This window comes from Panthera tigris, chromosome F3 (assembly GCF_018350195.1).
Source record: "Panthera tigris isolate Pti1 chromosome F3, P.tigris_Pti1_mat1.1, whole genome shotgun sequence".
Classification (NCBI taxonomy): Eukaryota; Metazoa; Chordata; class Mammalia; order Carnivora; family Felidae; genus Panthera; species Panthera tigris.
The window spans coordinates 68,263,652-68,286,881 of record NC_056678.1 but is presented as its reverse complement, the minus strand read 5'-3'; the positions used below and the strand labels follow the sequence as shown (position 1 = coordinate 68,286,881).

The 23,230-nt window shown below is 58.8% G+C and overlaps 3 protein-coding genes and 1 long non-coding RNA gene across 12 annotated transcripts; 1 reads left to right on the top strand and 3 right to left on the bottom strand.

Moving 5' to 3' along the window:
* Positions 1-897: 897 nt before the first annotated feature.
* FAM189B (family with sequence similarity 189 member B) lies at positions 898-6,524 on the bottom strand. 5 transcript variants are annotated; one of them, XM_042976854.1, is made up of 12 exons: positions 5,812-6,524; positions 5,558-5,614; positions 5,210-5,320; positions 4,985-5,104; positions 4,733-4,840; positions 4,052-4,227; positions 3,825-3,924; positions 3,425-3,494; positions 2,696-3,247; positions 2,130-2,198; positions 1,743-1,963; positions 898-1,650 (listed from the first exon to the last, which is right to left on the bottom strand). In XM_042976854.1, the coding sequence occupies exons 1-12, from the start codon at positions 6,034-6,036 to the stop codon at positions 1,477-1,479; spliced, it is 1,983 nt and encodes a 660-aa protein (XP_042832788.1). In that variant the 5' UTR covers positions 6,037-6,524; the 3' UTR covers positions 898-1,476. The 5 variants fall into 5 exon arrangements, with proteins under 5 accessions (XP_042832788.1, XP_042832787.1, XP_042832784.1 ...); XM_042976853.1 differs by having other exon boundaries at positions 1,743-1,996; positions 3,425-3,473; positions 5,812-6,519; XM_042976850.1 differs by having other exon boundaries at positions 1,743-1,996; positions 5,812-6,518.
* Positions 4,845-6,022, top strand: LOC122236006. The gene is made up of 3 exons (XR_006214206.1): positions 4,845-4,926; positions 5,204-5,334; positions 5,700-6,022. It is a non-coding gene; the product is annotated as an uncharacterized LOC122236006 (long non-coding RNA).
* A 458-nt stretch (positions 6,525-6,982) lies between the features above and the next one.
* On the bottom strand, positions 6,983-12,174 carry SCAMP3 (secretory carrier membrane protein 3). The gene is made up of 9 exons (XM_015540158.2): positions 11,931-12,174; positions 11,536-11,613; positions 10,549-10,671; positions 10,334-10,454; positions 9,408-9,536; positions 8,596-8,755; positions 8,392-8,493; positions 7,720-7,837; positions 6,983-7,443 (listed from the first exon to the last, which is right to left on the bottom strand). The coding sequence occupies exons 1-9, from the start codon at positions 11,994-11,996 to the stop codon at positions 7,297-7,299; spliced, it is 1,044 nt and encodes a 347-aa protein (XP_015395644.2). The 5' UTR covers positions 11,997-12,174; the 3' UTR covers positions 6,983-7,296.
* A 394-nt stretch (positions 12,175-12,568) lies between these two features.
* On the bottom strand, positions 12,569-21,429 carry CLK2 (CDC like kinase 2). Of its 5 annotated transcripts, none has more exons than XM_042976860.1 (13): positions 21,167-21,429; positions 19,391-19,560; positions 18,454-18,679; positions 17,679-17,763; positions 17,264-17,330; positions 16,975-17,091; positions 16,022-16,188; positions 15,180-15,274; positions 14,353-14,482; positions 14,165-14,247; positions 13,921-14,000; positions 13,644-13,734; positions 12,569-13,107 (listed from the first exon to the last, which is right to left on the bottom strand). In XM_042976860.1, the coding sequence occupies exons 2-13, from the start codon at positions 19,558-19,560 to the stop codon at positions 12,922-12,924; spliced, it is 1,497 nt and encodes a 498-aa protein (XP_042832794.1). In that variant the 5' UTR covers positions 21,167-21,429; the 3' UTR covers positions 12,569-12,921. The 5 variants fall into 5 exon arrangements, with proteins under 5 accessions (XP_042832794.1, XP_042832791.1, XP_042832792.1 ...); XM_042976857.1 differs by having other exon boundaries at positions 17,679-17,766; positions 18,454-18,682; positions 21,167-21,428; XM_042976858.1 differs by having other exon boundaries at positions 18,454-18,682; positions 21,167-21,428.
* Between the last annotated feature and the right edge of the window lie 1,801 nt (positions 21,430-23,230).

Sequence of the window (23,230 nt, the reverse complement as noted above, 5' to 3'; positions counted from 1 at the left end):
GGAAGCCATCAGACTTCGGCAGGACTCGATGTGACATGATTTCTTATCACTTTGCCGAGCGGAGAATGGATTTTAGCAAGAGTGGAAAGAGACCAGAGGCTGGGAGGGAGGGGGGTGGCTTGAACTAGATAGGTGGTGAAACACGCGTGAATTCAGGATAGGATTGGGTGTGTTGGATGAGGGAAAAGAGGAAATCAGAATGATTCCTAAGCTTCTGGAATGTGCAGCCGGCTGAGCGGTGGTGCTGTTGATCGAGATGGGAACAGTGGAGGAACAGGTGCTGGGGATGGGATGTAAGGGTTCACCTGTGGCCACGTTGAGTCTGAAAGGTCCCCTACACATCCAAGCAGAGATGTCAAGTTGGAGGTTGGAGCTCGTGGAGGAGCCAAGGAGAGTTGTCCGTGGACACGTAGAGTATTTAAAGCCACAGGTTTTGGGAGTGCCTCTTGCAGACAGAAGACTGAAGAGGGTCAAGGGGAGAGTCCTGGGGTCCTCCAGCATTAAACCGCTCAGCAGAGGCGTCGGAACTGGTAAAGGAAACCGAAAGGGTAGAGGGGAAAAAATGGGAGAGCATGAGGTCTTCAGAGGGCAAAATTCAAGGGGAAAGATGCTGATTATCCGGGTTAAACGTTTCTCAGGGGTCAAGAGACATGCAGGCAGGGGAATGGCCACTGGGTCTGATACCTTTTTGGCTACCGAACACTTTTTCGAGAGCAGTGCCTGGGGAGGGGTGGGGATGGGACCTGACTGGAGTGTTCAAGAAGTGGAGGGCAGGAAGAGAGAAAACATTTTGCTATGAAAAGGAGGAGAAACACAGGTAGCTGGAAATAAATGTCTTGAGGCAATTTTCTTAACTATGAAGGATGCCAGAACAAATTTCAATGGTGACCAAGATGATCCAGAAGAGAAGGGGAAAATTGAAATTTATTGAAGGCTTATTCAGTGTATTCAGAGCTTTACAAACATTCATCTTCACAATGTTTTATGGATCAGGCAGTTGAGGTTAAATAACTCGCCCAAGGTCATGCAGCTAGAGGTGGCAGAGCTGAGAGTCACCCAGATTTTTTGGACTCTTCATGCCTTACCACCCCATTACCCAGGCACACAGCCCCCTGTGCTTAAGCACTGGGCCATGCCTTTGCCCTGGCCATAGTGTCCCTGTCAAATCAGAGAGAGCTCTTTCATGCTGGGGGATAAGACTTTATCTTCTTCTTCCAATGCTGTAAGCGGGGGCCTCTCCCCCACAGCCTGAATGCCCATGCAGCACAGGACAGCAGCTCCCCTGGTCCAGAGGGGCAGAGCCAAGCAGCAGGAGCCCCCGGAGGTAGGAGGCAAAGGGATACTTCTGGGGGTGTTCAGCGGGTTTCTTTTTGTGTCAGCCAGTGCGTGGGGCGCTGGGGGTTGTTGGTCCCAACCAGCTGGTGCCTGTGGCCCCAGCATTCACCCGGATCTGTTCACAGTGGCAAGAAGCCCAGGTCAGAGCCCTGTCTCCCGGCTGCCCCCGTTGAGGCTGAGGCTGTGGGGGCGGGTGGCACGCTCCAGCCTGCGAGCAGACAGAAGGCGCCGCAGGGAAGAGCCGGAGCTCAGGTCGCCACAGCTTCGAAGGTGGAGGCTCTCTCGGCCTGGCCGGCCCCACGGGCTGTGGGGCACCTAGAGGGGGACGCAGGAGAGGCCATCAGTGTGGTTCAGCCTGAAGCCCCAGGCTTTCCTGGGTTATCTTCCCAGACTCCCCTAACTCCTACCTGCTTAAGCCCATGGGCCCCATTGCCACTGGGGTCTGGGGCCTTCTTGGACATCTGGAAGAAACGAGTGACCAAGCCCCGGCCTGGCCAGCTGCTCTTCAGGTCTCCCAGGGAGTGGGCAGGTGCAGGGCCCGAGGGCAGGGGGACCTTTGGAAAGGTGGGCACAGGGCGCCGTTTCTCGGCTGAGCGGGCACGTAGCAACTTGGGAGAAGGGCAGCGGGCTAGACGGAAGAGGCAGGCTTCAGAGCAGAGCCCTGGAGAGAGAGAGAGAGAGAGAGAGAGAGAGAGAGAGAGGGAAGGAGAGAGAGAAGATGGGAAGGGAGGTGCAGATAGGGCCAGGCAGCACTCCCCTACCGCCTGGCCCCTGGGCACCAACCACAGCCTCACCTGTATCTGCAGAGGAAACGGAAGCAGCTTCTTCCTCGAGCACTTTGGTATAAAGGTCCCTGAAGTCAGCTGGGGAGGAGATGGAGACGGTGCAAGTGCCCAGTGGACACACCCACTGATCGCACCACCCTCCGGGGGAGAGCTCCAGCCCCCAAGCCCCGTCCTCAGCAGCCTGCCCACCGGACAGGAACTAAGGTGGTCTCGCTGGTGGCCGCACCCCGCTCAGTTCCCGGAGCCCCCAGGGCAGTGATGAGCACCTGCTGTGCTGCCCAACACCTCTAGGGGAGGGGGTAGGGAGCTGAGGCCTGGGGGGGGTAACTAACTCGGGCCCAGTCGTGGAATGGGGTTTCATAAATCCTCTCTTTTAGCCACTCAGTTATGATGGTGCGTTTTCAGGAGGCGAACACTCCAGAAGTGCCCCGGGCAGGAGCGAACTCACCCTTTTTTCCACCTCTGGCACCTCAACGGTGTCCCAGATCCTGGCGGGATCACTGGCCCCAGACTCCCCTGACCGCCCGCCTGCTCCTGAACCCTGGGTGGGGGGCGGGGGCGGGGGGGATGCTCACCGGTGTCGCTGGAGGTGGTGATGCCCGGGTCACTGTGGGACCGTGGCAGCAGCAGCGGTGGCGGGGGAGCCGGATTCGGAGGCCGGTGCCCCGGGGGGGTGAGGGAACCTGAGCTGTCGCTGAAGCGGCGAGTGGGGGCGCGGGGAGGGGGGGCCGCTGCCGCCCCCGGCCGGCCGCCGCCCCGTGGGACCCGCCGCCTCAGCTCGGGGAAGCAGGGTCCCACCCAGGGAGGCCAGCCTTCCAGCCGGTGGCAGCTGCGGGCGGCCGTGGGGGCCCCCAGAGGGGGCGGGGCCTCGGGGGCGGAGCAGGAGTAGGAGCGGGCGGCCCTGGGGGGCCTCCGCGGCAGGGGGCTGTCCTCGAAGGGGCCGCGCAGGCCGCAGTCCAGGCTGAGGCAGTAGCCGGCGCGGCTACGCTGAATGGAGCGGAAGAGCACGTAGTCGACGGAGCGCACGGAGCCCTGCAGCTCCAGCAGGCACGAGTCCTCCGACGGGCTCGAGCCCCCGGGGAGGTCACCGATGGCGGACAGCGCCAGAGACCCGCTGTCCATGGACACTGTGGGCGGCAGGGGGCGCGGGGCGGTACCGGCCCATCAGGGGCCACTCTGCCCACGGTTCCGCCTCCGAGGAGGCAGCTCGAGGCCAGGGCTCCACGGAGCCGCCCAGCCGGCCCCAGCTCGCTCGGCCGTCCCAGGCCGCCCGGCCCGTGCCCGCCTCCCCCCTTTTTGCTCACCGTCTACGATGGAGGCCACGCGCTCACAGATGCAGGAGCCGTCGTGAAACTGTGGATCAAACAGAGTGGCCTGCGGAAAACACGAGTGTCGAGGGGCCAGCCCTACACGCGGACCTGGCCACCCCGTGTGCGGGACAGAGCTCTGGACACCCAGATTCCAGTCCAGCTTTGTCACTTTGTGCGGGTCAGCTATGTGGGCCTTAGTTTCCACATCTTTAAAATAGAAATGGTACTTCCTGCTCCCTCCCGACCTTACCACGGAGAGATCAAAGATGACCCTGGACGTGCTGGGGTGACAAAGACCATGAGCACTACTGTTTTCTTTGTCCAGGGACAACGGCTCACTGAGCTTTTCAGGCTCTGTCCCAGCTCCCCAGGCCACACCGGGACCCGCTCTCACCTGGCTGTCTCCTCGTAGCCCCATGACGGCCTCATAAGAAGGGGGACAATCAGTAGGGTACAAGGGCACCGGGCTGTCCATGGAGCCATTGTAGGTGATGCTGGGAGGGGGAGGCAGAGGAAGGAGCCTGGCAGAGCACTCCTACTCCACAAAGCTCCCTCCCCGCCAACGCAGGTGGCTGCATCGCCCCCACCCCCACACCCCCGCAGGACTCTGCCAGGCCTCACCTCTGGGCGTCTGTTTCCGAGCTGCAGGTATACTCCGGGGGGTAGTAAGGTGGGGGGGGCACCGGCGGTACAAATTCCTCCAAGTCCAGCATGGTGTGTAGCAGAGGGGCTGGCGGCGAGGACGTACAGCCCAGAGACCCCAAGGGGCCTGAGGCTGAGCGCTCTGGGGCCAGCTGCTGGGGAGCAAGCAGGTCAGCAAGGCCGATTTCTGGGAACACAGCCCCTAGGCTCCTGCACCCCTCCACGGAGTCCTGGCCCTGCCCCCTCAGGCAGCTGGGCTCCGGCCCCTCCCCCAGCCAGCACCAGCTCTTCCTCTAACGTCTAGAAAGTCCTGGCTTTATGGCCCCATCTCTGTCCAGAATTGCCACCCGTCCTCTGCTCCTGCTCCAACACTGACCCTTTATCCTCATCCCCACCTAGGACCTTTCTTCTGGACTCCGCCCAACTTGTGGTCTCACTGTTGGGTCACATACTTCCCCACTCCCTGTCCTTCTCCTCCTCGTCCTCCCTTGGACGCCCTCGACACCGCTACGCTAGATGCTAGACGTGCCTAATAAATGGCCTGCAGCCTCCGGTGCGCAGAAGCCAGTGCCGTAGCCCCCATCCCCTCGAGCCCGGTCCCAGCACATTCACCCCTGCCCCCATCGTACCTGCTTGGCTTTGACCCCAGCTCCCCCTCACCGTGTGCACGAGGTCCAGGGAGAAGATTTGGATGCAGCAGACAATAGCTGAGAGGGTACAGATGATGGCGGCACAGACGGTGAGCCCGCAGACGCTGAAGAGCAGGTTCTGGAGGAAAGAGGAAAGAGGAAGACGGATGGGAGAGGGGCCCGGGGAAGGGTAAATCCCCCGAGTTCTGGGCCCGTGAGGCAAAGGTGAAAACCAGGATGGTGGGGGAGAAAGGAATGGCTGAGGTGGGGCGCGCACGCTCACCTTGAGGGCCCCTCGGGCTTCGTCACAGGTGGAGTTGGGGGCAACTTTCAGTTCCTGCCCCGACTCTGGACAGGGCCGAAGCAGGGGAATGGAGGGGCAGCACACACAGACCTTTCCTTCCTGAGTGGGAGTGGGGAGGGTGAGGCAGCCTGAGTCAGGACAAACCCAGGGGTCCTGCACACCTCCCCCAACCAGTTCTTTCTGACCCTCCCTTCTCAGTCTCACCATGGAGCAGTCTTGGAAGTCTCGGGCCAGCTGAGCGTTCTTACAGGAGAGAACAGAGCCAGCCATGCTGAGCATGACACAGAGCACCGAAAGCAAGGAGAAGAAGGAGACCTGGGGGGAATCAGGTGCACACTCAGGGCTGGGGCCCTCAGAGGTGCCCTCTACCACGGGTGGGCGCCCTCTACCACGGGTGGGTATCCTCTACCACGGGTGGGCCCCTCCTTCACAGACATTCATGCCTGGCAGGCACAAACTGCACAACCAGTTCGCTTCTCCCGGGCGTCTGTGGGCCTCCCCTCGGGTGCTGGGCACCTGCCTCCCGGTGGGCACCAGACCCTAAACACCTACCACTAGAGTGAATGGCCGCTTCCAAGACACAACGCCAACTACCCCGGAGAACGCCAGCTGGGGACAGAGTGGGTACAGGCTCAGCCTGGCAGGGGGAGGCACCTGAGTGACCCCTCACCACAGGGTGTGCCCACCTCTATAGGAAAACCAGAAGCCCAGAGGAGGGAGGAGGGACCAGCTCCTGGACTGGCAGCTAGTGTGGAGGGGTGGGGCCCCAGGAACTACCCCACCCAACCACCGTGCACCCAACTCACCGAGAATCCAGCCCAAGACGGGCAGGACCTCTTGATGCTCTCGGTGGTGGTGACGGAGGAGGCCACCATGCTGAAGGTGACCACCAGGATGCCCAGGAGCACCTGAGCCAGCCCCAGCGTGAGCAGGGCCTGCAGCCAGGGTCGGTGGAGGCGGAGGTGGGTAAGGCCCCGGGTGCTGGGTCGACTGGTCAGCGAGCGGCTGGAGTCACTGGGCGAGGGCATCATGCCTGCCGCGCGGTTGCCTGCGCCTCGCTCGGGCTCCACCGGCGCTTGGGAGCATCTCAGAGGCGCCCAAGGCCCCGTCCTCTCTCTTCTCCACCCTCCTCGCTCTAGAGCCGACCTCCCGGATGCGTCCCCTGGGGCATGGCCCAGGGCCTCCAGCTGGGCGGGGGCCCAAGGGAGGGGCGTCACGAAGGGGTCGAGGGGGACTCCCTCCCCACCACGGGCACCGGACGGGCACCGTGCCCGGGACGGCGATGAGGACGCGGGGGCGCCGGCTCATCGCATCTCCCTGGAGAACGGGGGCGCCGAGAAGGGCAGGTCCAGGCGTGAGGAGAGGCGGCGGTCGGGAACGCGGGGCAGGACGGGGCGGGTGGGAAGAAGCGGGGAGGGGTCCCAGGGGCCTGAGACCGCCTGGCGGGGAGAGGCCGGGGCGCCGCCGGCTGCCCGGCCGCCCGCCCCGCTCCCCCCGCGCGACTCGCTGCGCTCCCCAGTCCCGGGCGGCAGCAGGTCCTGCCCCGCGGCGGGGCGGGGCGGGGCGGGGGCGGGGCTGCGCGGTGCCACCAGGGCGTCGGCGTCCGCCCGCAGGCCCCGCGCAGAGGGGGCGGTGGGGGCGGGGGCGGGGCGGAGCCTGCGCGGTGCACCCCGGGAGTCGGCGTCCGCCCGCAGGCCCCGCGCAGGGGCGGGGAGGGGGAGCCCCGCGGGGGCGGGGTCGGCGCGGGGCACTCCGGGAACGGGCGCCCGCGCCGGCGCCGGCCCCGCCCAGCCCCTCGGGCCCCGGGCCCGCGGCGTTCCTGGCAGGGGCGGCGGCGCCTTGGCCGTCGGGGGCGAAGCCGCCCGCGCCCGGCCTTCCCTTCGAAGCTCACGCTTTGCTTCCGCCTCAGACCCCGCCGCCGCACTCCGCTTTCTCTTCCAAAGACCTGGTTCCCAATAAAGATGCCGGAAACGGGGATTTGAGTTCCAGTTCCACTTTCTTTTTATTTAAATAACCGAAGCAACAGCCTTGGCACAGCAGAGGGACGCTGGGTTGGGGTGTGTAAGAGCTGGCAGTAGTGTGGCCTAATTGGGGGGTGGCGGGGCAAGCGGAGACTGGGTCACAGTGGGCTCCCCGCACCCCGAAGTCAGGGTCAGCAGTCACGGCCGTGGGAGCGGGGGGCACTAGAAAGAAGGCCTCGAGCAGCGCGCCTCACCAAGTCCCAGAGACCTCAGGGAGGGGGGCTAAGTGAGCTCCCCCGAGCGGCAGGGCCAGGGCAGCCCCGACGGGCGTCAGGGGGCTCGGAAGGCATTCTCGGCAGCCCCGGCGGCTGCGTTGGCAGCTGCGGTTCGCACCGCAGGGTTGGAGAAGACCCCAGCGGCAAACTCTTGCTGGGCCTTCTGAAAGCTGGCACCTGTGCGGCGGTACAAGGAGTGGATCTGCAAGTACATGGCGCGGTCATTACCGTGCGCTCTGCTACCGTTATCCCCACCCGACAGCACCACCAGCACTCGCTGCCACTCCATTCGTCCTTGGCTCCCTCCCAAAACACACACACACACACACACACTTCCCCAGAGGTCCATTAGCAGAGAAGCCTCCGGTCAGCCAGGCCCTCCCGACTTCCTCCAGAATGACCGCCCCTCCCCAGGCCCCTCGGGGCCCATGATCTCACTCTTCCCGCCCACCTCCCCACCTCGAACACAGCCTCTCACCCGCTTCAGCATCACAATCCCCAGTACAGCGATGCCAGTGAAGAACAGGGCGACCAGCAGCATGAGCACGGCCACCGCCGGGTTGGCCTTCAGCACCACCAGAGCGGAGATCCAGCCACTGCCAGGAGGGGAAGGGGCCGTCGGTGAAGAGGGGCCACTCCCGGCAGGGCCTCAGTCTTCCCGGCTTCTTGGCTGGTTAGGGAGCAAACGTGCCCTATTCCCACCCATCCCACCAGGGGTCGCTCCCCTGTCAGCCTGGCGGCTCTCCAAGTACCAGGATCCCAAACTACATCCACTCTCTTCAAAGTTCACTTCCAGCTTCTGAACGACTGGCTGCGGGCTCTCCAAGCCTTTCCAGACATCCTCGCTCCAAACAGGCCTTTCTGTAGAGGGGTCTCTGTCCCCTCTTCAAAAGTGCTTACGCATGCTTCCCCCAGGAAGCCGTCTCAGGTTGACCACATGCACCTTTCCTCCCCCAAACCCATGCCTGCCTAGAATTCTGACTGGGCTCTCTATCCTGGAAGTAGGTCCTATCTCTCTCGTGAAGCTGGCACCTCCCAAGCGTAAAACACCACACCTCCTCCTCCTGAACAACCCCAACCCCAGGACCCAGGGCTGACTTGGTCTGGCGGAATGAGGGAAAGGGAGAGGGTGGATGGCAGCTTCACGGACCTGAACCCCCAACCTGGGATGCCAATGGCCTGCAGGACAAAAAGCACATCCTGGACGAAGAAAATGAAGAAGAACACGAAGAAATTGAATGAACTGTCGCTCCTGCGGGACAGAAAAAATGGGGAGGGTGGGAGAAGAGTCAGGGCAGGAGCAGCAGACGTGGGGCCCATCTAAGGTTCTCCACCACCCCTGGCCTCAGCTTACCGGAAGGCCTTATACATGGGCCGGTACCAGCACACAAAGGAGCAGGGTGTGAAAAGGAGGGCCCAGAGGATAGAGAGCCCAAAGCCCGAGCCATTGCTGGTCTCCACGCAGAAGCTGGCCAGGCAGGCGAGAAAATTCAGAAGAAGAGCCAGCGTGCTGCCTGAGGGACGGAGGTGCAGGATGGTGAGCCCGGATGGCAACGAGAGCCCCCCTTCCCATAGGAGCCCCCCACGCCCTCCTCGGCAAATACGGCAGAGTAAGGAAAAGGACTCCTGCCTTCACCAAATCCTCAACTCAACGGGGGAGACAGGTCTCTTTGCAAAGACATTTAAAGGACTCAGAAAATGTTTACGCACCGGAACAAGAAGAGGCGGGGGAAGACAAGAACGCACTTTTGCTAGGAGGCTGGAGAACAGCTTCTAGATACTACAAAAGGAGTAACCCAGGAAAACTCCTGGTGAAATTAGCCTTAAGCTCAGAAGTTGAGAGGCGCTTGGGGGGCTCAGTCGGCTGAGCGTCTGACTTCAGCTCAGGTCATGATCTCACCATTCGTGGGTTCGAGCCTTGCATCAGGCTCTGTGCTGACAGCTCAGAACCTGGAGCTGCTTCGCGTTCCGTGTCCCTCTCTCTCTCTCTCTCTCTCTGCCCCTCACCTGCTCACTCTCTCTCAAAAATAAACATCAAAAAAAAAAAAACCCTCAAAAGTCGAGCAGAGATGAAATGCTGAGTTCTCGGAGAGTGGGCACCGGGGCAGGAAAGATGTAAAGGTACTACCTGCACTCTTCCTCCAGAAAAGGCTTGTCACTACTCACACATCCACAGGTAGTACATGGTGGATACGGTCTTCTGAAATTCTTGGGGGATCTCCATGGAGATGTCCTGGAAAAAGCAGGGCTGGACTGGGCAAAAAGAAGGTAGAGGGGGCCAATTGTTCTGTCGAGCTGTAAGGCACAGAGAGAGCGGGAAGACCCCAGACGTGAGGCAGAGACCAACAAAGGAATCACCACCCTCTCTTGCACCCCAGGTCTTCTCTTCCATCTCCAGTTCAGGGTCCGAGGAGACAGAAGAGAGTGGCAAAAACAAGGCCGACACTGTTTTCTATTGTTTGCGGCTTCGAAGCACTGTCAAGCACTTTGCCCGGATGGCCTTGTTTCCCTCTCACAACAGTCCCGTCCAACAAGCACAAACGTTATGTTATCTTTCGTTTTACAAACAAGGAAACGGGGGCACCCGCTGGCTCAGTCGTAAGAGCGTGTGACTCTTGATCTCAGGGTCGTGAGTTCAAGCCCCATGCTGGGTGTAGAGATCACTTAAATAAGTAAGTATTTTTTCAAAAAGTAAGAAAACTGAGGGGCACTTGGGTGGCTCAGTCGGTTGAGCGTCCGACTTCGGCTCAGGTCGTGATCTCACAGTTTGTGGGTTCAAGCCCCGCGTCGGGCGCTGTGCTGACGGCTCAGGGCCTGAAGCCTGCTCCACATTCTGTGTCTCCCCATCTCTCGGCCCCTCCCCTGCTCACGCTCTGTCTCTGTCTCTCAAAAATAAATAAATGTTAGGAAAAAAAGTAAGAAAACTGAGGCGCTCAAGATTAAGTAACTTACCTAAGCACTCATAGGCAGGGAGTACCCAAGTTCAATTAGCGCCCAAATTCAAAGTCAGCAAGGTGGTTCCGGAGCCCACTCGCTCCCATTCGTTTTGCTCCTTAAAAGTGTGGAACACGCCCCGCCCACGGACCGCTTACCGGCCGCGCCCCCCAGGGCGGCGTGCTGCAACTCCCGCTCCCTCCGATCCAACTCCTCGGCCTTCCGGTTCAGCTCCTCCTGCTTCTTTAGCAGCTCGGCTGTGGCTGCTGCAGCTGAGGCCTGCCCAGTGTGTGCGGGGGGAGGGGGGAGGGATGTGAGCCCTGGGCCCAGGTCTGGCCCCCACAGCCCACCCCCACTCGCACCTGCTGTTTACCTGGGTGCCGTAGGAACCGTAGTTTTTGGGTTCTGTAGGGCTGAGCTTTCTGGAGGACTGCAACGAGGGAGCCGAGGCGGGAGGCAACGGGGCCGCGGCCGGAGGCTCATACGCTGGTGGGGGCTGTTGGTTTTGGAAAAGGCCTTAGGGATCACCTAATGCCTCCCGACGCAGGTATCCAGAGACTGTCTACCTCTGCATCTGGGTCCCCTTCCCCGCCCCCTCCCCCACAGAGAGCCAAACCGGTCAGCCCTCACCACCCCTCACATCCAATTCCTTAGCCGGGACTCAAGACACTCACCCACCGAACCCACCCCCTCCACTTTTTAAAGCTCTTGGTTCTTATTTTATTTTTTTTTAATGTTTATTCATTTTGAGAGAGAAAGCGTGGAGGGCAGGGGTGGCGGGGGTGGGGAAGGGGCAGAGAGAGAGAGGGAGACACAGAATCCAAAGCAGGCTCCAGGTTCTGTGCTGTCAGCACAGAGCCCGACGCGGGGCTCGAACTCACTGACCGCGAGATCACGACCTGAGCCAAACCCGGAGGCTTAACCGACTGAGCCACCCAGGCGCCCCTCTTTCTCTTTTTTAAAGTCTCGGCACTTTCTACTCCAGTGGAACAACAGGTCCAGCCCTCACTGCTTGCCTTCTGGAGGCACACCTAAGCATAACTCGTTTACTCAACTCCAACCAGTCCCATAATTTATTTTGTTCAAAGAAGCCTCCCCAAACACAGCCTTGGTTCAGGCCCTGTCAGTCTCCACCCACCCCCCACCCCCGGCCAGGACTACCACTGAGAGCTCAAACGGGATCATTGACCCTGGTGTCTCCAGAAGGATTAGGCAGGCCAGGGCGGACCCGCCTCTCTCAGGGAGTTAAGATCACAGTGTCCCTTCCTTTGCATGCAGAAAAGTCCCCTGTATCCCGACAGAGTGAGCTTGCTGGCACACCCTCCCCTTCCTTGTCATCCTATCCTCTCCAGAACCTCACCTCCCGGGTCTCAAAAGGGTTGTAGACGTCAAGGGTGGCATACTGCGGGCTGGGTCGGTGCTGGATCACAGCTGGGTCCTGTGGGCAGAGAGCTGCGGCTCAGCGGGCACCTGGTGCCTCTGGGGGAACTGACCGGGGCCTCTCCTAATGCCTGTGGCTCGTTGGAGGCCACGCCGTTGCCTTAACATTTGCCCCAAACCCTTCACCGCGCTCTGTTAGCACCAGCTCCTTACAGGGGCACGGCCCGCCCCCCGCGTGCTCACTGGTCTGGAGTCACCGTCACCCCCACGTGGCGGCCCTCCCCCGGCACAAATGTCAGGAATGGGAATACAACAAGTTAGCCCGTCCAGAAGCCAGAGGAGTCGGCCGAGCTACCCAAAGAAGGCCGGCGTCACCTGAAAGGGGTTGTCAAGCTCGCCGGGCCCGGCGAAGGGGTTTCCGCCGTCTCTGCTCTGAGCCATGTTTGCAACTGCGGCCTGGGCCGCCCCTGCCCTCCACGCCCCTGCGCGGCGGCGGCGGCGGCGGCTCCCGGAGCTCCCTCCGCTCCCGTCGGTCCGCCCGCTCCGCCGTGCACGGATTGGCCGCGGAGACCGGAAGGGTCCCGAGGATCCCCGCAGCGGCGGCCGGCTGCGCCTGCGCCTCCGCTACGGGCGAGGACGGAAGCGCCCCACGTGACGCCGCGGCCCCGCCCCGCAACGAACTACACGTCCCGGCGGGCCTCGCGTCGGAGGGCGGGCCCGCTAACCGGCTGGAGCCGCCGCAGGCCCTGCGCACGCTTCCGCACCCGGAGTCCGGCCGGCCCGGGCCCCTGCCCCTGCCCCCCGGCACGGCACTCAGACGAGCGCCCCCGACTGGCCCACAGGAACTCCCCGGCCGCGGCCACCGCAACCCTCTCGCGACACACCGGACGAGCCGGCGGCTGGGCTCAGGACGGTGCAGGGGGGAGGATGGACCCCCTGGGTCCACAAACTCAGAAGGGTGGCCGGTCTTCTCATCCCTCCAGCCCAGCGTCCCAGACCTCGAACTCCAGGGGTGGGGGTCGCATGAAGCACGTCATTTTTATTTCACAAAGACTGTACAAAATTCCTTATAAAACACGGGATAGATGCCACCCGGTCACCTCATCCTGCCCTGTCCAGCTCAACAGCGAGGGGGCAGGTGACGGCGGGAAGAGTGTGGGAAGGAACAGCATTCTGTACAAGGCTGGGGACGAAGCAGTAGGTACAAGTTCTTCCGTATTTACACTATTTCACATATTCACAGGTATACAGGGAGCCAGGCGGAAGGAGCTGGCTCCGGCTCTGTTCTCTTATATAAAAAAGCACCAGTGTCCTGGACTGGACACCCACTGCTGCAGGACACGCAGGGGGGCCCAGGGCCTGATCGTCACCGACTGATATCCCGACTGGAGTCCCACAACTTGGTGTTGGGCGGCTCAGCCCGAAGGCGGGCGAAGAAAGGATGCTGAAGGGCTTCACCCAAGGTCAGCCGCTTAGCAGGTTCATACTCTAGCATGCTTTCAATCAGATCGAAGAGCTGGTGGTGTTCCTCTGCCTCGGAGGTCAGATACCGCTGGTGGTGGAGGGCAGGGAAAAGGTGAGGCACGACGCCTTACAGTTCCTGCCCTTTTTCTTCAAGGCCCTAACTTTCAACCTCAGAGGACCAAGCCTCTGCCGTTATGAATACTATCGGGAACACGACCTCACGAGTGCTGAGGCTACTACTGCTCAACTCCCTCCCACTAGCACAATTACTCCTTCATACTCTCTGAAGGTTCTTTCTGCTGGTATATCCTTGTCAACGTCATGAATCTTCTTTAGCTCCTCGTTAAAATGTAAGCTCTTCAAAGGTGGTTTATTCTTTTCTGTCTGACCTACAGAACCCAGGACATTACTGTGATCTCTGGTTGGCTCAAGAAATCCATGGCTGTCTAACCTCCTTCCCTCCACAAAACCACTCCCTCGTATCTCTACGATACCCAAAGGGGTATTTCAGTCTTCCCCCTTCTTTCCTAACCCTCTCTTGTGAAGTGCATTCCAGGGGCAAACCACCTGAAGAAGGAAATGCCCTCTGGCCAGTGGGCGCAAGGTATCCCCAGCCTGGCTCACCCGCAGCGGTTTGCAGTTTTCTCGCACATAGCGCCCTGCTGATGTGTTCTCATCCCAATCCAGGCGGCCCCGATAGAAGTATTTCTGCTTCCTAGAGGGGAAGGGGAGGTTGAGGAATCAGGAGGTTCCTTTTGTTGGGGGACATTTCCCTTATTCCCCCATCTTACAGTAGCTGGGAGGAGGGAAGGTGTCAAAGAAAAAAGAAAATGATGTGAAATCGACCAATTTCGAGGAGAGAAAGGAAAAAGGGTTAAGCTGCCCCCAACTCAAGGTTCACCTTGTCTTCCGGATCATCCGGGAAGGGATAGGACCCAAGATCCTTTCCATCATGGCTAGATGCTCTCTGTTGTCGTGCGTCTGCGAAACAAAGACAGAACTGAGCACGGTGCTGCAAACGGGCTGCTGAGGACCTGCTTCCGGGATGATTAGCAAAGGGGAGGGGTGAGCAGACAGGTCCTTGGCAGACAAGGAACCCAGGCAGGAAAATGCCAGGTGGGGACAGAAGACACTCCACCGCTTACCTGGAACAGGGTGAAGCCAACATAGTACTCGAAGATGATGCAGCCTATGCTCCACACATCACAAGGCTGTGACCAGCCCAACTCTAGCGGGAATGGGAGGAACAAGGTGTTAGAAGGTGCTTAGGGGGCCCCACCCTCCCCACCGCCCACCCTTGGACGAGTTCATTCCCCTACTCGCCCCCACTTACCGAGGATGACCTCTGGTGCTCGGTAATGGCGAGTGGAGACGATGGTACTGTGGTGTTCATGGTCAAAGGTGGCACTACCAAAGTCCACCACCCGCACGGCTGTGCTCTTCACGCTGCGTTCGTCTCGTTTCTAGGAGCAGAGCAGGAGGATGGACCCGGCCACCTGAGACCAAGATTCTACCACTACTCTTTAGAGTGCTTTCAAGCCTGAAAAAAAGCAACTTCACCCCCTGCTTGCTCCCATGCACAAAGGAGAATCTGCTTTACAGCTTCCCCGTATCCTGCAGGTAACTTAGGAGTGGGATCATGGGAGAGCACACAAGTCCCTGTGTATGCGGACATTTCCCACGCACTGGTGCTACGGTGCTTCTGAAAATAGGTCCAGAACTGAGCTTTCCCACAGAGAAAAAAAGTCCCAACCAAGTATCTTGAAAGCATTTGCTCTCTATTGGAAAGTTCTCTGAGCTCCTCCTTCCAAGTTCTCTTCCAAATTATATCTTCTTAAATCTTTAAAACAAAATTTGTTTTATGTTTATTTGTGTTTGACAGAGAGAGACAGGGAGACACAGAATCCAAAGCAGGCTCCAGGCTCCGAGCTGTCAGCACACAGACCGACGCGGGGGCTCGAGCTCATGAACCATGATCACGACCTGAGCCAAAGTTGGATACTTAACTGACTGAGCCCCCCAAGCGCCCCTTAAATCTCTCCCTTTCACTCTATTTTGGTATTCGGGCTTACCTAGTCAGAGCCATACTGGGAGAGAACATGGGAGAAAGTAACAGGGAGGAGAGAGGGGCTTTAAGGCCCGGCCGCCTGTCCATCTTACCTTCTCTAGGTTGTAGGTGAGTTCATAGTCTGAATTCACAAACAGAATATTTTCAGGCTTGAGGTCCGTATGTGTCAGCTTGTTATCATGGAGGACTGCAGGGGAGAAGACCAGGTCAGGGTTGTTCCAGGTGGCCAGGGCTAACTGGCACCAGTGACCCCAAGCTTGGTCACCTGGCTCAAAGCTGGTGAGGAGGCAGATCCAGAATCACTAGGCTGCTTTCTGCCCTACTTCCAAATGAAATGCCTGGTCTAAGAAGCACAATGCTTATCAGTATCAGAGAACAAACATGATTCTCAACTGACGTACAAAGAGTTTGCTACGCATTGCAGTTCTGTTCCTTGATGTGCGTGCCTATCTGACGTCCCGTGCATTCAACTCTGGGAAACCGCATAGTCAGGAAGGCCCAAGGGGAACCATGTACTTGTGTCTGGACCCCCCATCTGGCCCCTTGTTTGCCTTAGTCCCTGGCCGCACCTGCTCTGGTGGAAACAGCATCTCAGCTCAGACAAATGTAAGCCTCTAGCTCGGGCAGACTTTTTGTCTCTTTGTGCTTGCAACCTGACTTCTACTTTCCCAAGAAAGGGAAATGAAGGAAAAAAGAGGTAAGCCAATCACTGCTTTGATTTCAAAGGCTTTCTCTCCCAGCTCCTGCCAGGCTGGATGCGGAGGAAGACCAATCAACGACGGTGAGAACACTGGTCAAGGAGTCAGGGAGTTGTCAACATGACAGTGAATGAAAGAGCTGACAGTTTAGGGGCTTCACCACTGCTCCCTGACACAGAAGAGGCCCAACAGAGGGAGGGGCTGCCCCAGAGTCCATCTCGGCCCGCCCCACTCACACTTGACGGCCTGGCACAGCTGGAAGGCCATGTGGCGCACTTGGTGGATGGGGTAGGGCAGGTAGTTGTTGTCTTTGAGGAAATCGAAGGTGCTAAGGCCCAGGAGCTCAAAGGAGATACACATGTGGCCATGGTAGTCAAACCAGTCAAACATCTGGACACAGAGGCTGAGAAGAGATGAGGGAAGGGGGAGGTCTGATGAGCTCCTATCTGCCCACCACCCTTCCAACAAGGAGGGGCTGCAGGGCTGCTGAGTCCACATCCGCGTGTAAAAACCTGCCAGGCAGTGTGACCAACGCAATTCAGTTCGGCCAGCGAACGGCCTTTCTGGCAGACCCAAGGTTCGTACCATTTTCCTGCATCATTTTAAATAGTTAAAAAAGATTCCATCTGCTGAAGAGCTGTCGGTGCCGGTCTCCGGTGTGGACCCTGAACTGTCAAACTGTCATTCCTAAACCCTGACCCCGGCTCCCACTCCTGAGATCCATTCACCACCAGCTGCCAGTGGGCCCCGTGTTTATACTGGCCGTCTCCTTAATGCCCTTCTTCCACGTGGGCTTACAAAAGGCGCGTGGACACAAATATTACACGTGAATGTCTGTCGCCTCAGCAACACGGTTCTAGATACCAAAAAGCTCAAGTGATTTTTCACGGAAAATGTTGATTCTCAGTCTCAGGGCCATTTCCAGGGCAGAGCTCTACAGAGGCCACCCTGGCTGGAGCCAAAGTGCAGAGCAATCTAAGTGCCCTGAAAACAAGGGGAACAGACTAGACAATGTCACACACCCTCTCTTCCTGCCCTAATGTCCTACTAGTCTAAGATGATGACGAAAAGATGAATGGATGAGAAGGCCCAGGACTCCCCTGCCTGCCTAAGCCAGGCTGGGAGGGTTTTGGTTCTCCTGTACAGGAGTGGAGCCTCTCAGACCCCCCCACACCCCTCTGCTGCTTACTTCTTATTGTCAGGGTCCTTCTCGTTGATCTTCTCCAGGACGTTGATTTCAAGTCGAGCTGCTTCCTTATACTTTTCCACGTTCTTAATGATCTTCAGGGCGACTCGAGCCCCACCCCTGTGGTGGCCAGAAGAGGTTTTTGCTGGGTCATCAAGAACATCTCAAAACGAACGGGGCTGTCCGGGGATTAAGAAATCCTACCTTTGGCCAATCAGCAAAAACACCCCCAGACTGACCCTCAGCACCTCGCCACGCCTAGGAGTACGGAGCAGGGAGGGGCTGTAGTTACCTGCGATGGTCGACACACTGGACAACCCGGCCGAAGGTCCCCTCTCCCAACGTGCTGACAATTTCATCTGAAATGAAACAGAGCAGGGTCGGGGAGAGGGAGGGAGAGAAGGTGGGGAATGAGCTGAGTTGGAAGAAAAAAGGGTACGGCAACCTGGGGTGAGATGAAGGAAGGGGGAACAGATACAGATGGTCACAGGGGAAGAACACCCCTGTGTGATTCCCACCACCTTTAACCCAGGGGCCATGAGAGCTGGGAGTGGACAGCAGAGGTCAATTCTCAACAGCAACTCAAACCACCCAGATAAACAACACCACTGAGGAAAGGCAAGAGGCTGTGACTTGGGTTGGCTCGGGACGTTAGGATGGCTATGGGACCATTACAGGCTATAGGATTGTTACGATTTGGCTTGTACATCGCTCTTGTAGCCAGTCCCCGACGTGGTAGATGAGGTGGCCCTCAGCGTCGTCCTCTACACTCTTGGCTCTCCGGCTGCTGTGCTGCTGTCGGGGGGCGGGGGGGGTCGGAGCAAGCCAGGTGTCGGAGCGGGGGCCGGAGGGAGGCGGGGTGGGTGGTGGAGGGGTCACCGGTCACAGGCGCCCAGCCAGGGGGGACAGACGATGATGGGGGACAGTGGAAGGGAACACGTCAGATGCAGTAAGGCGGATCGGGGTGAGAAGAGAGAGCGGCGCACAATCCCAAGTCCCCAAACCCAAAACGGGAACAGGGAGAGGAACGGGCAGAGCAGAGAAGTGGTGTCGTTGCCAATGTCACCCGCAACCCCATGCTCTACACAACGCCCTTCCAGGCGGGCACCGATCTCCCTTTGCCCCCACCCGAGCCCACCTACTGAGGGGCCGTGGAGCCCAGAGCTTGGGGGAGAAAGGCAATTCACAGGCAAGGTCTCCACTACAGAGTGGAGGCGTCTGGGACAGAGGAGCTGTCCCCAACACAACAGGCCCAGCATGCCGAGGAAGGCACCGGGGTACAAATGCTCCGTGCCCGTCCACCTCCAAAGCAGATTCCAGGGCCCTCCGAGAGCTGGAGAGCTTCCGAGAGAGCAGAGACTCAGTGCCCGCCTCAGTGTTCCTGCCCCAGTGCTCAGCTAAAAACAAGGGTACTTCTCACTTACCAGGGTCCTAGAGGCCCGGAGAGGAGTGGGGAGAGGAAGGGCCCGGGCGAGCACTCACCGAAGACGAGCGGCTGAACGTCCGGCTGCGCCGCCTCCGCCGCCTGTGCTTCCTCCGGCTGCTGCGCTGGCTGCGGTAACTGCTGTCCTCCCGACGGTACTCATAGGAGTGCCGGTAGTCCGGGTCGTAGCACGCTTCTCCCCGGTCCCGGCTGTAATCGTTGCGCCTGTAGCTGCCACAGTATCGCCGGTCGTACACCCGCCGGTCCGATGAACGGTCATCGTAGCTGCTGTTGGACAACAGACACCCGTTAGGTGCATCTGTTCAGGCCACACTCCTTGCCCCACGACAGGACGAGGTCCTCCCTCAACAAGGACAAAGAACGATGCCAGAAGAACTGCTCTCAGACACTCATGGGGTCATTCTGAGGACCAAGGACCAGAGGAGTGAAATCATTAAGAGCAGACGAGGATCCCCACACCTGCAGGCCACCAAGACCCCCGAAGGGACACAGGCACTCCCTCTGGGGGCCTCCCCCGCCCCCCGCCTGCCACTAGTGACATAACAGATGGAACAAAGAGCCATTTCTTTCCTGAGTCGTTCCTGACCGACATCCAATCTTGCTCCAAACTATCCTTAACCCACCCCTCCCACGCTGAACACGCAGACCTCACTTTGTCTTGTCTGTTATATCGTTAGCTGCCTCTAAACCCTAGTCTTTCACACTTCCTCTCCCTTCGCCCTAGACACTTCACCCTGGTTCTTGAATTACACATCCTGCCCCAATCCAACCAAACCTGCCAGATGCTTCCTCAGCCCCTTACCACGCCCTTCCTCTATGATAGCACTCTTAACACCACAGTGCAAATGGCTCATTCTGGTAACAGTCCTGAGTGGCCCCTTACCCCAACCGCTCAGCATCTAACCAATAAATCTCTGCTGAATAAATAAATGAGTGAGCGGCCCCGAGGAGGGGTTTTTCCCCCTGAAGCCTCACCTCCGGGAACGGACGTGGTAGCTGTCTTCCCGCCGGCGCCGCCGGGTCCGGTCACTGCTACTTGACCAGGAGCGGCTTCTTCGTCTCTTATGCTTCCGGCTCCGATAGTGTTCGTGGTAACTCCCCCGGCTGCCTCGCTCTGAGGAATGGTACCTTCGGGGATGAGGCATCTGGAAGAAAAGGAGAAAGACAAGTAGTGGAGAAAGGCTCGGGGTTTCCGGAGCTCCCCTCCAAGGACTGGCTGCCCCAGGGGCGCGAAGCCGCTTTCTGCTGCCACTTCCACCTCTTTCCGCCTCCCACAACTTCCTTGCGCTCACGATTCCTCTTCGATGGAGTACGTATCACTTGACGACTCCGGTAGAAAACTCTAGGAGCCTGCCCCGCGCCCCCAGCCCTTTCCTCTCATTGCTCCATGGACTTTCCTCAAACTTGGCTCCGTGAAGTCTTCGGGTCGGGGCCACAGCTCGTTCCAGGTGAGACTGTGTGATTGACGGGCACTGCCACGGTTCACCCCTCGCCGGAGTCTAAGCTCCATCGACTCCTCGCGAGTTCCTCACGACCCACCAGGGTAACGTTTTAGCATATGCCATCACAGTACACGTTCTTTACCTCCCCAACTAGACCATTCTGTGTCCTGTGGGCAGCAATCCGGCATACCTGGTTTCTACATGTGGTGGTATACACCAAATATAAGCAGGCTCCAGGGATTTGGGTCTGACCTCTTGAACTGCCTTAATCAACTCTCACTGGCTATCACCACTGGCCAAACTCCCCTCAAAAGTTTTTAATACGGAAGGCCCCAAGCTGCAGTCTGATTTCCATGTGCCCCTCCCCTCCTGCTTAGGAAATAGAGAATAACTGGTTTTTAATTAGTATCAGCACCGCTTGGCTAAAAGCTGGCCTCCTTCCAGTTAGTTATTGGAATTGGAATGGCATGGTGCACAAATGCTTTTCTTCCTTAAAGGAAAGAAATCGAGAGAGAAATCACTGTCACAATCCAGAGAGATAAAAATATGACAGCAAAATAAAATTAAACAGGCCCAGGGACTGAAGCCTTGGGGGCGGGGGCGGCGGGGGTGCGGGTTAGGTGTGGAAAGGCTTAATGATTCCAACATCTGGCTCTCATTCGGAGTTTTCTACTTCCCAACCTCCTCAAATTGAGGAGGGTGATATCGGACTCGGTCCAGGTCTAGAAGGCCTGTGGCAAGGATGCAAGCTGCAGATTTCACCCCCCGCCACAGGGTAACCCAAGCTTGTTCAGCACAGCCACACAAACATCCTCTCGGCACACGGCACACTGCCACCAAAGTTTCTCACGCCCCTCCCCACCAGAAGCACCTGCAGTTTACCTCTCCCAACTTACAAACCTTTCCCCCTCCTTTCTCGCTCAGGAAATCCAGAACGAACTCTTGGAGTCAAACTCCTTCCATGCCCTCCCAGTGACACGGCGGGTCCTCATCTCCAGCCCTGCTCCAACTTTGATATTCTGCTCTTTCTCCTCTCGGGAACCGCTCCCCTCCCTGCTCCATCACCCCTTCCCCTACTCGGGCCCCTCCCAAGTTTGCCGGAGGTCCTCCCGGGTCCGCCCGGGTCCGTCCGAGGCACGCTCATCTCTCACCTCTGCTCCCTACCCCTCACCTCCGCCGCTTTGCAGGTCCCTACCCTCCTCCTCTCCTCTCGGCCCGCCGCCGTGCCCCCAGCCCAAGGCTACCCCCGCCCGCCCCGCGGTCGCCATCTTTCCGCGCGGCCCCGCGGCCCGCCAGCCCGCGCGCTCACCGTTCTGGCGGCGAGGCCCGTGCGCTTGTCCCACAGGAAGTCCGTGATGGCGGCGGCACTGCGGCCGGAGTCCCGGCACCCCCGCGGCGACGAAGTGCGGCTCCACCCCCCCCGACCCGAGACCCTGGGACCTCCCGCCTCGTTCCCGGGCTCCGCTCCAGTCCCGCCCGCCCCGGCTCCGTCCCCGCCCCCAGGGTCCGCTCGGCGCCGCTCGCACCGCCCCCGCCCGGGGCCCGATCCCAGCTCGGTCTCCGGCTCTGGCCTCTCCGATCCGCCGCCGCCGCCGCGAGCGCGCACGCACGCACGCACGCACGCACGTCCCGCGCCCCCGCCCAGCTGCCCCGGGCCCCGCCCCCAGGGCGCGCACGCCGCCGCGTCCTCGCGTAGCTGGCGGGCGCGGCGATAGGAGCGCCGGGGGGTGCGGGGGCGCGGGGGTTCCAGCGCGCCGGCGGCGGGGCGCGGGGTCGGCCGGGCGCGCTCAGTCCCGCCGCGCGGCCTTTCTGCTCGGCTCGTTCCTCTGTCTTGCGCCGTCTTCATGACACTTCTGCGGCTTACTTTGTGAGGTTTGGAGGTTTAAAAGGGACCTGGAAGTTGTCATTTACGAGTGTCGCCCCTCCACACAGCTTTTGAGGCGTGGTGGTGAGGTCTGATTGTCCGGCACAGCCAGTAAATATCCAGTTCTTAAAACAGCCCGGTTACCTAGCCGCCGCAAGGAGGGGCGGCCCCCTTTTGTCCTGAGCGAAAGGTAGGCACCTGTGGGTCAGGAGGTAAGGCCGTGGAGGAAGGGTTTGAGAAAAGGAGGGATGGAGAATCAGGTGCTGAAAGAGGGGAAGACACTCGAGAACTGTATGTTCCGAACTCACACATAATACATGGGAAGTGTAAATGAACTGAGTTGGAAAAGGGAGGGGGAGGGGGGAGAAGAGGAAGGAGGAGACCTTGAGACAAACTGGACCGAGTTAGAGGCATGATGGAAGGAACTGAGACATAGAAAGGAAAAAGAAAAAATAACCTGAGAGTATATTAATTCAGGACATATCAGAGGGGAGCTGGGATGGAAGGTAGTTAGATGGAGATTAGATCGGTTAGCCAGAAATGGTTTAGGAAAGGTTCCCTAAAATAGAAGAGTAAGGGTAATGAAGGGGTTGGAAGGAAAGAGGGGAAAATTCCCTTCCTCTTCCACGAACACCTTTCCGGATCATGCGTTCATTCAGCAAGCATTTGCTGAGTATCCACGGTGTGTGCCAGGCGCAAGGCTCCTGTTCTTTGGAACCCCAGAGTCTAATGGGAGAGAAAGACCTGTAAACGAATAATGGCAGCCTTGTGACAAGAGCTGCCATGAACACTGTAAGAAGGCTCTGGACTAGAGGCGCCTGGGTGGCTCAGTTGGTTAAGTATCAGACTCTTCACCTGAGGTCATGATCCCACAGTTGGTGAGTTTGAGCCCCAAGTCAGGCTCTGCACTGAATGTGGAGCCTGCTTGGGATACTGTCTCTCCCTCTCTGCCCCTTCCCCAGTTGTGTTCTCTCTCTCTCTCTCTCTCTCTCTCTCTCTCTCAAAATAAATAAATAAACTTAAAAAAAAAGAAAGAAAGCCCTGGATTAGATCTAGTTGGGGAAAGGAGACTTGGAAGTGTGTTTCTAGGTTTCCTAGAGGAGATACTATGTGACGCAACACTTGGAAAGTGAATTGGAAAAGAATACCGGGCAGAGAAAGTATTTGCAGAGGGCTGGAGACAAGGTAGAATAAAGCCTTTCAGCATGATTAGAGTCCTGGCTTTCAAGAGAGGGACTATCAGAAGAGAGGCTATTGAAATTAGGTCCAAATTTTGCAGGGCCTGGCAGGTCATTTTAAGGAGCTTACAGGTAACCCTACAGAAGATGGACAGGTTTGAAGGACATGTTACATTTGAATCTTAGGAAGGTAACTCTGGCAGACTGTGGGAAAAGAATTGGCCTGAGAGAGTATAGGGCCCCTTATAGAGGCTTCTGAAATAACCTAGGTGAAAAAATGCTGAAGGCTTGAAATAAGTCAGTGGCAATAAGAAACGGAGATGAGGGGAAG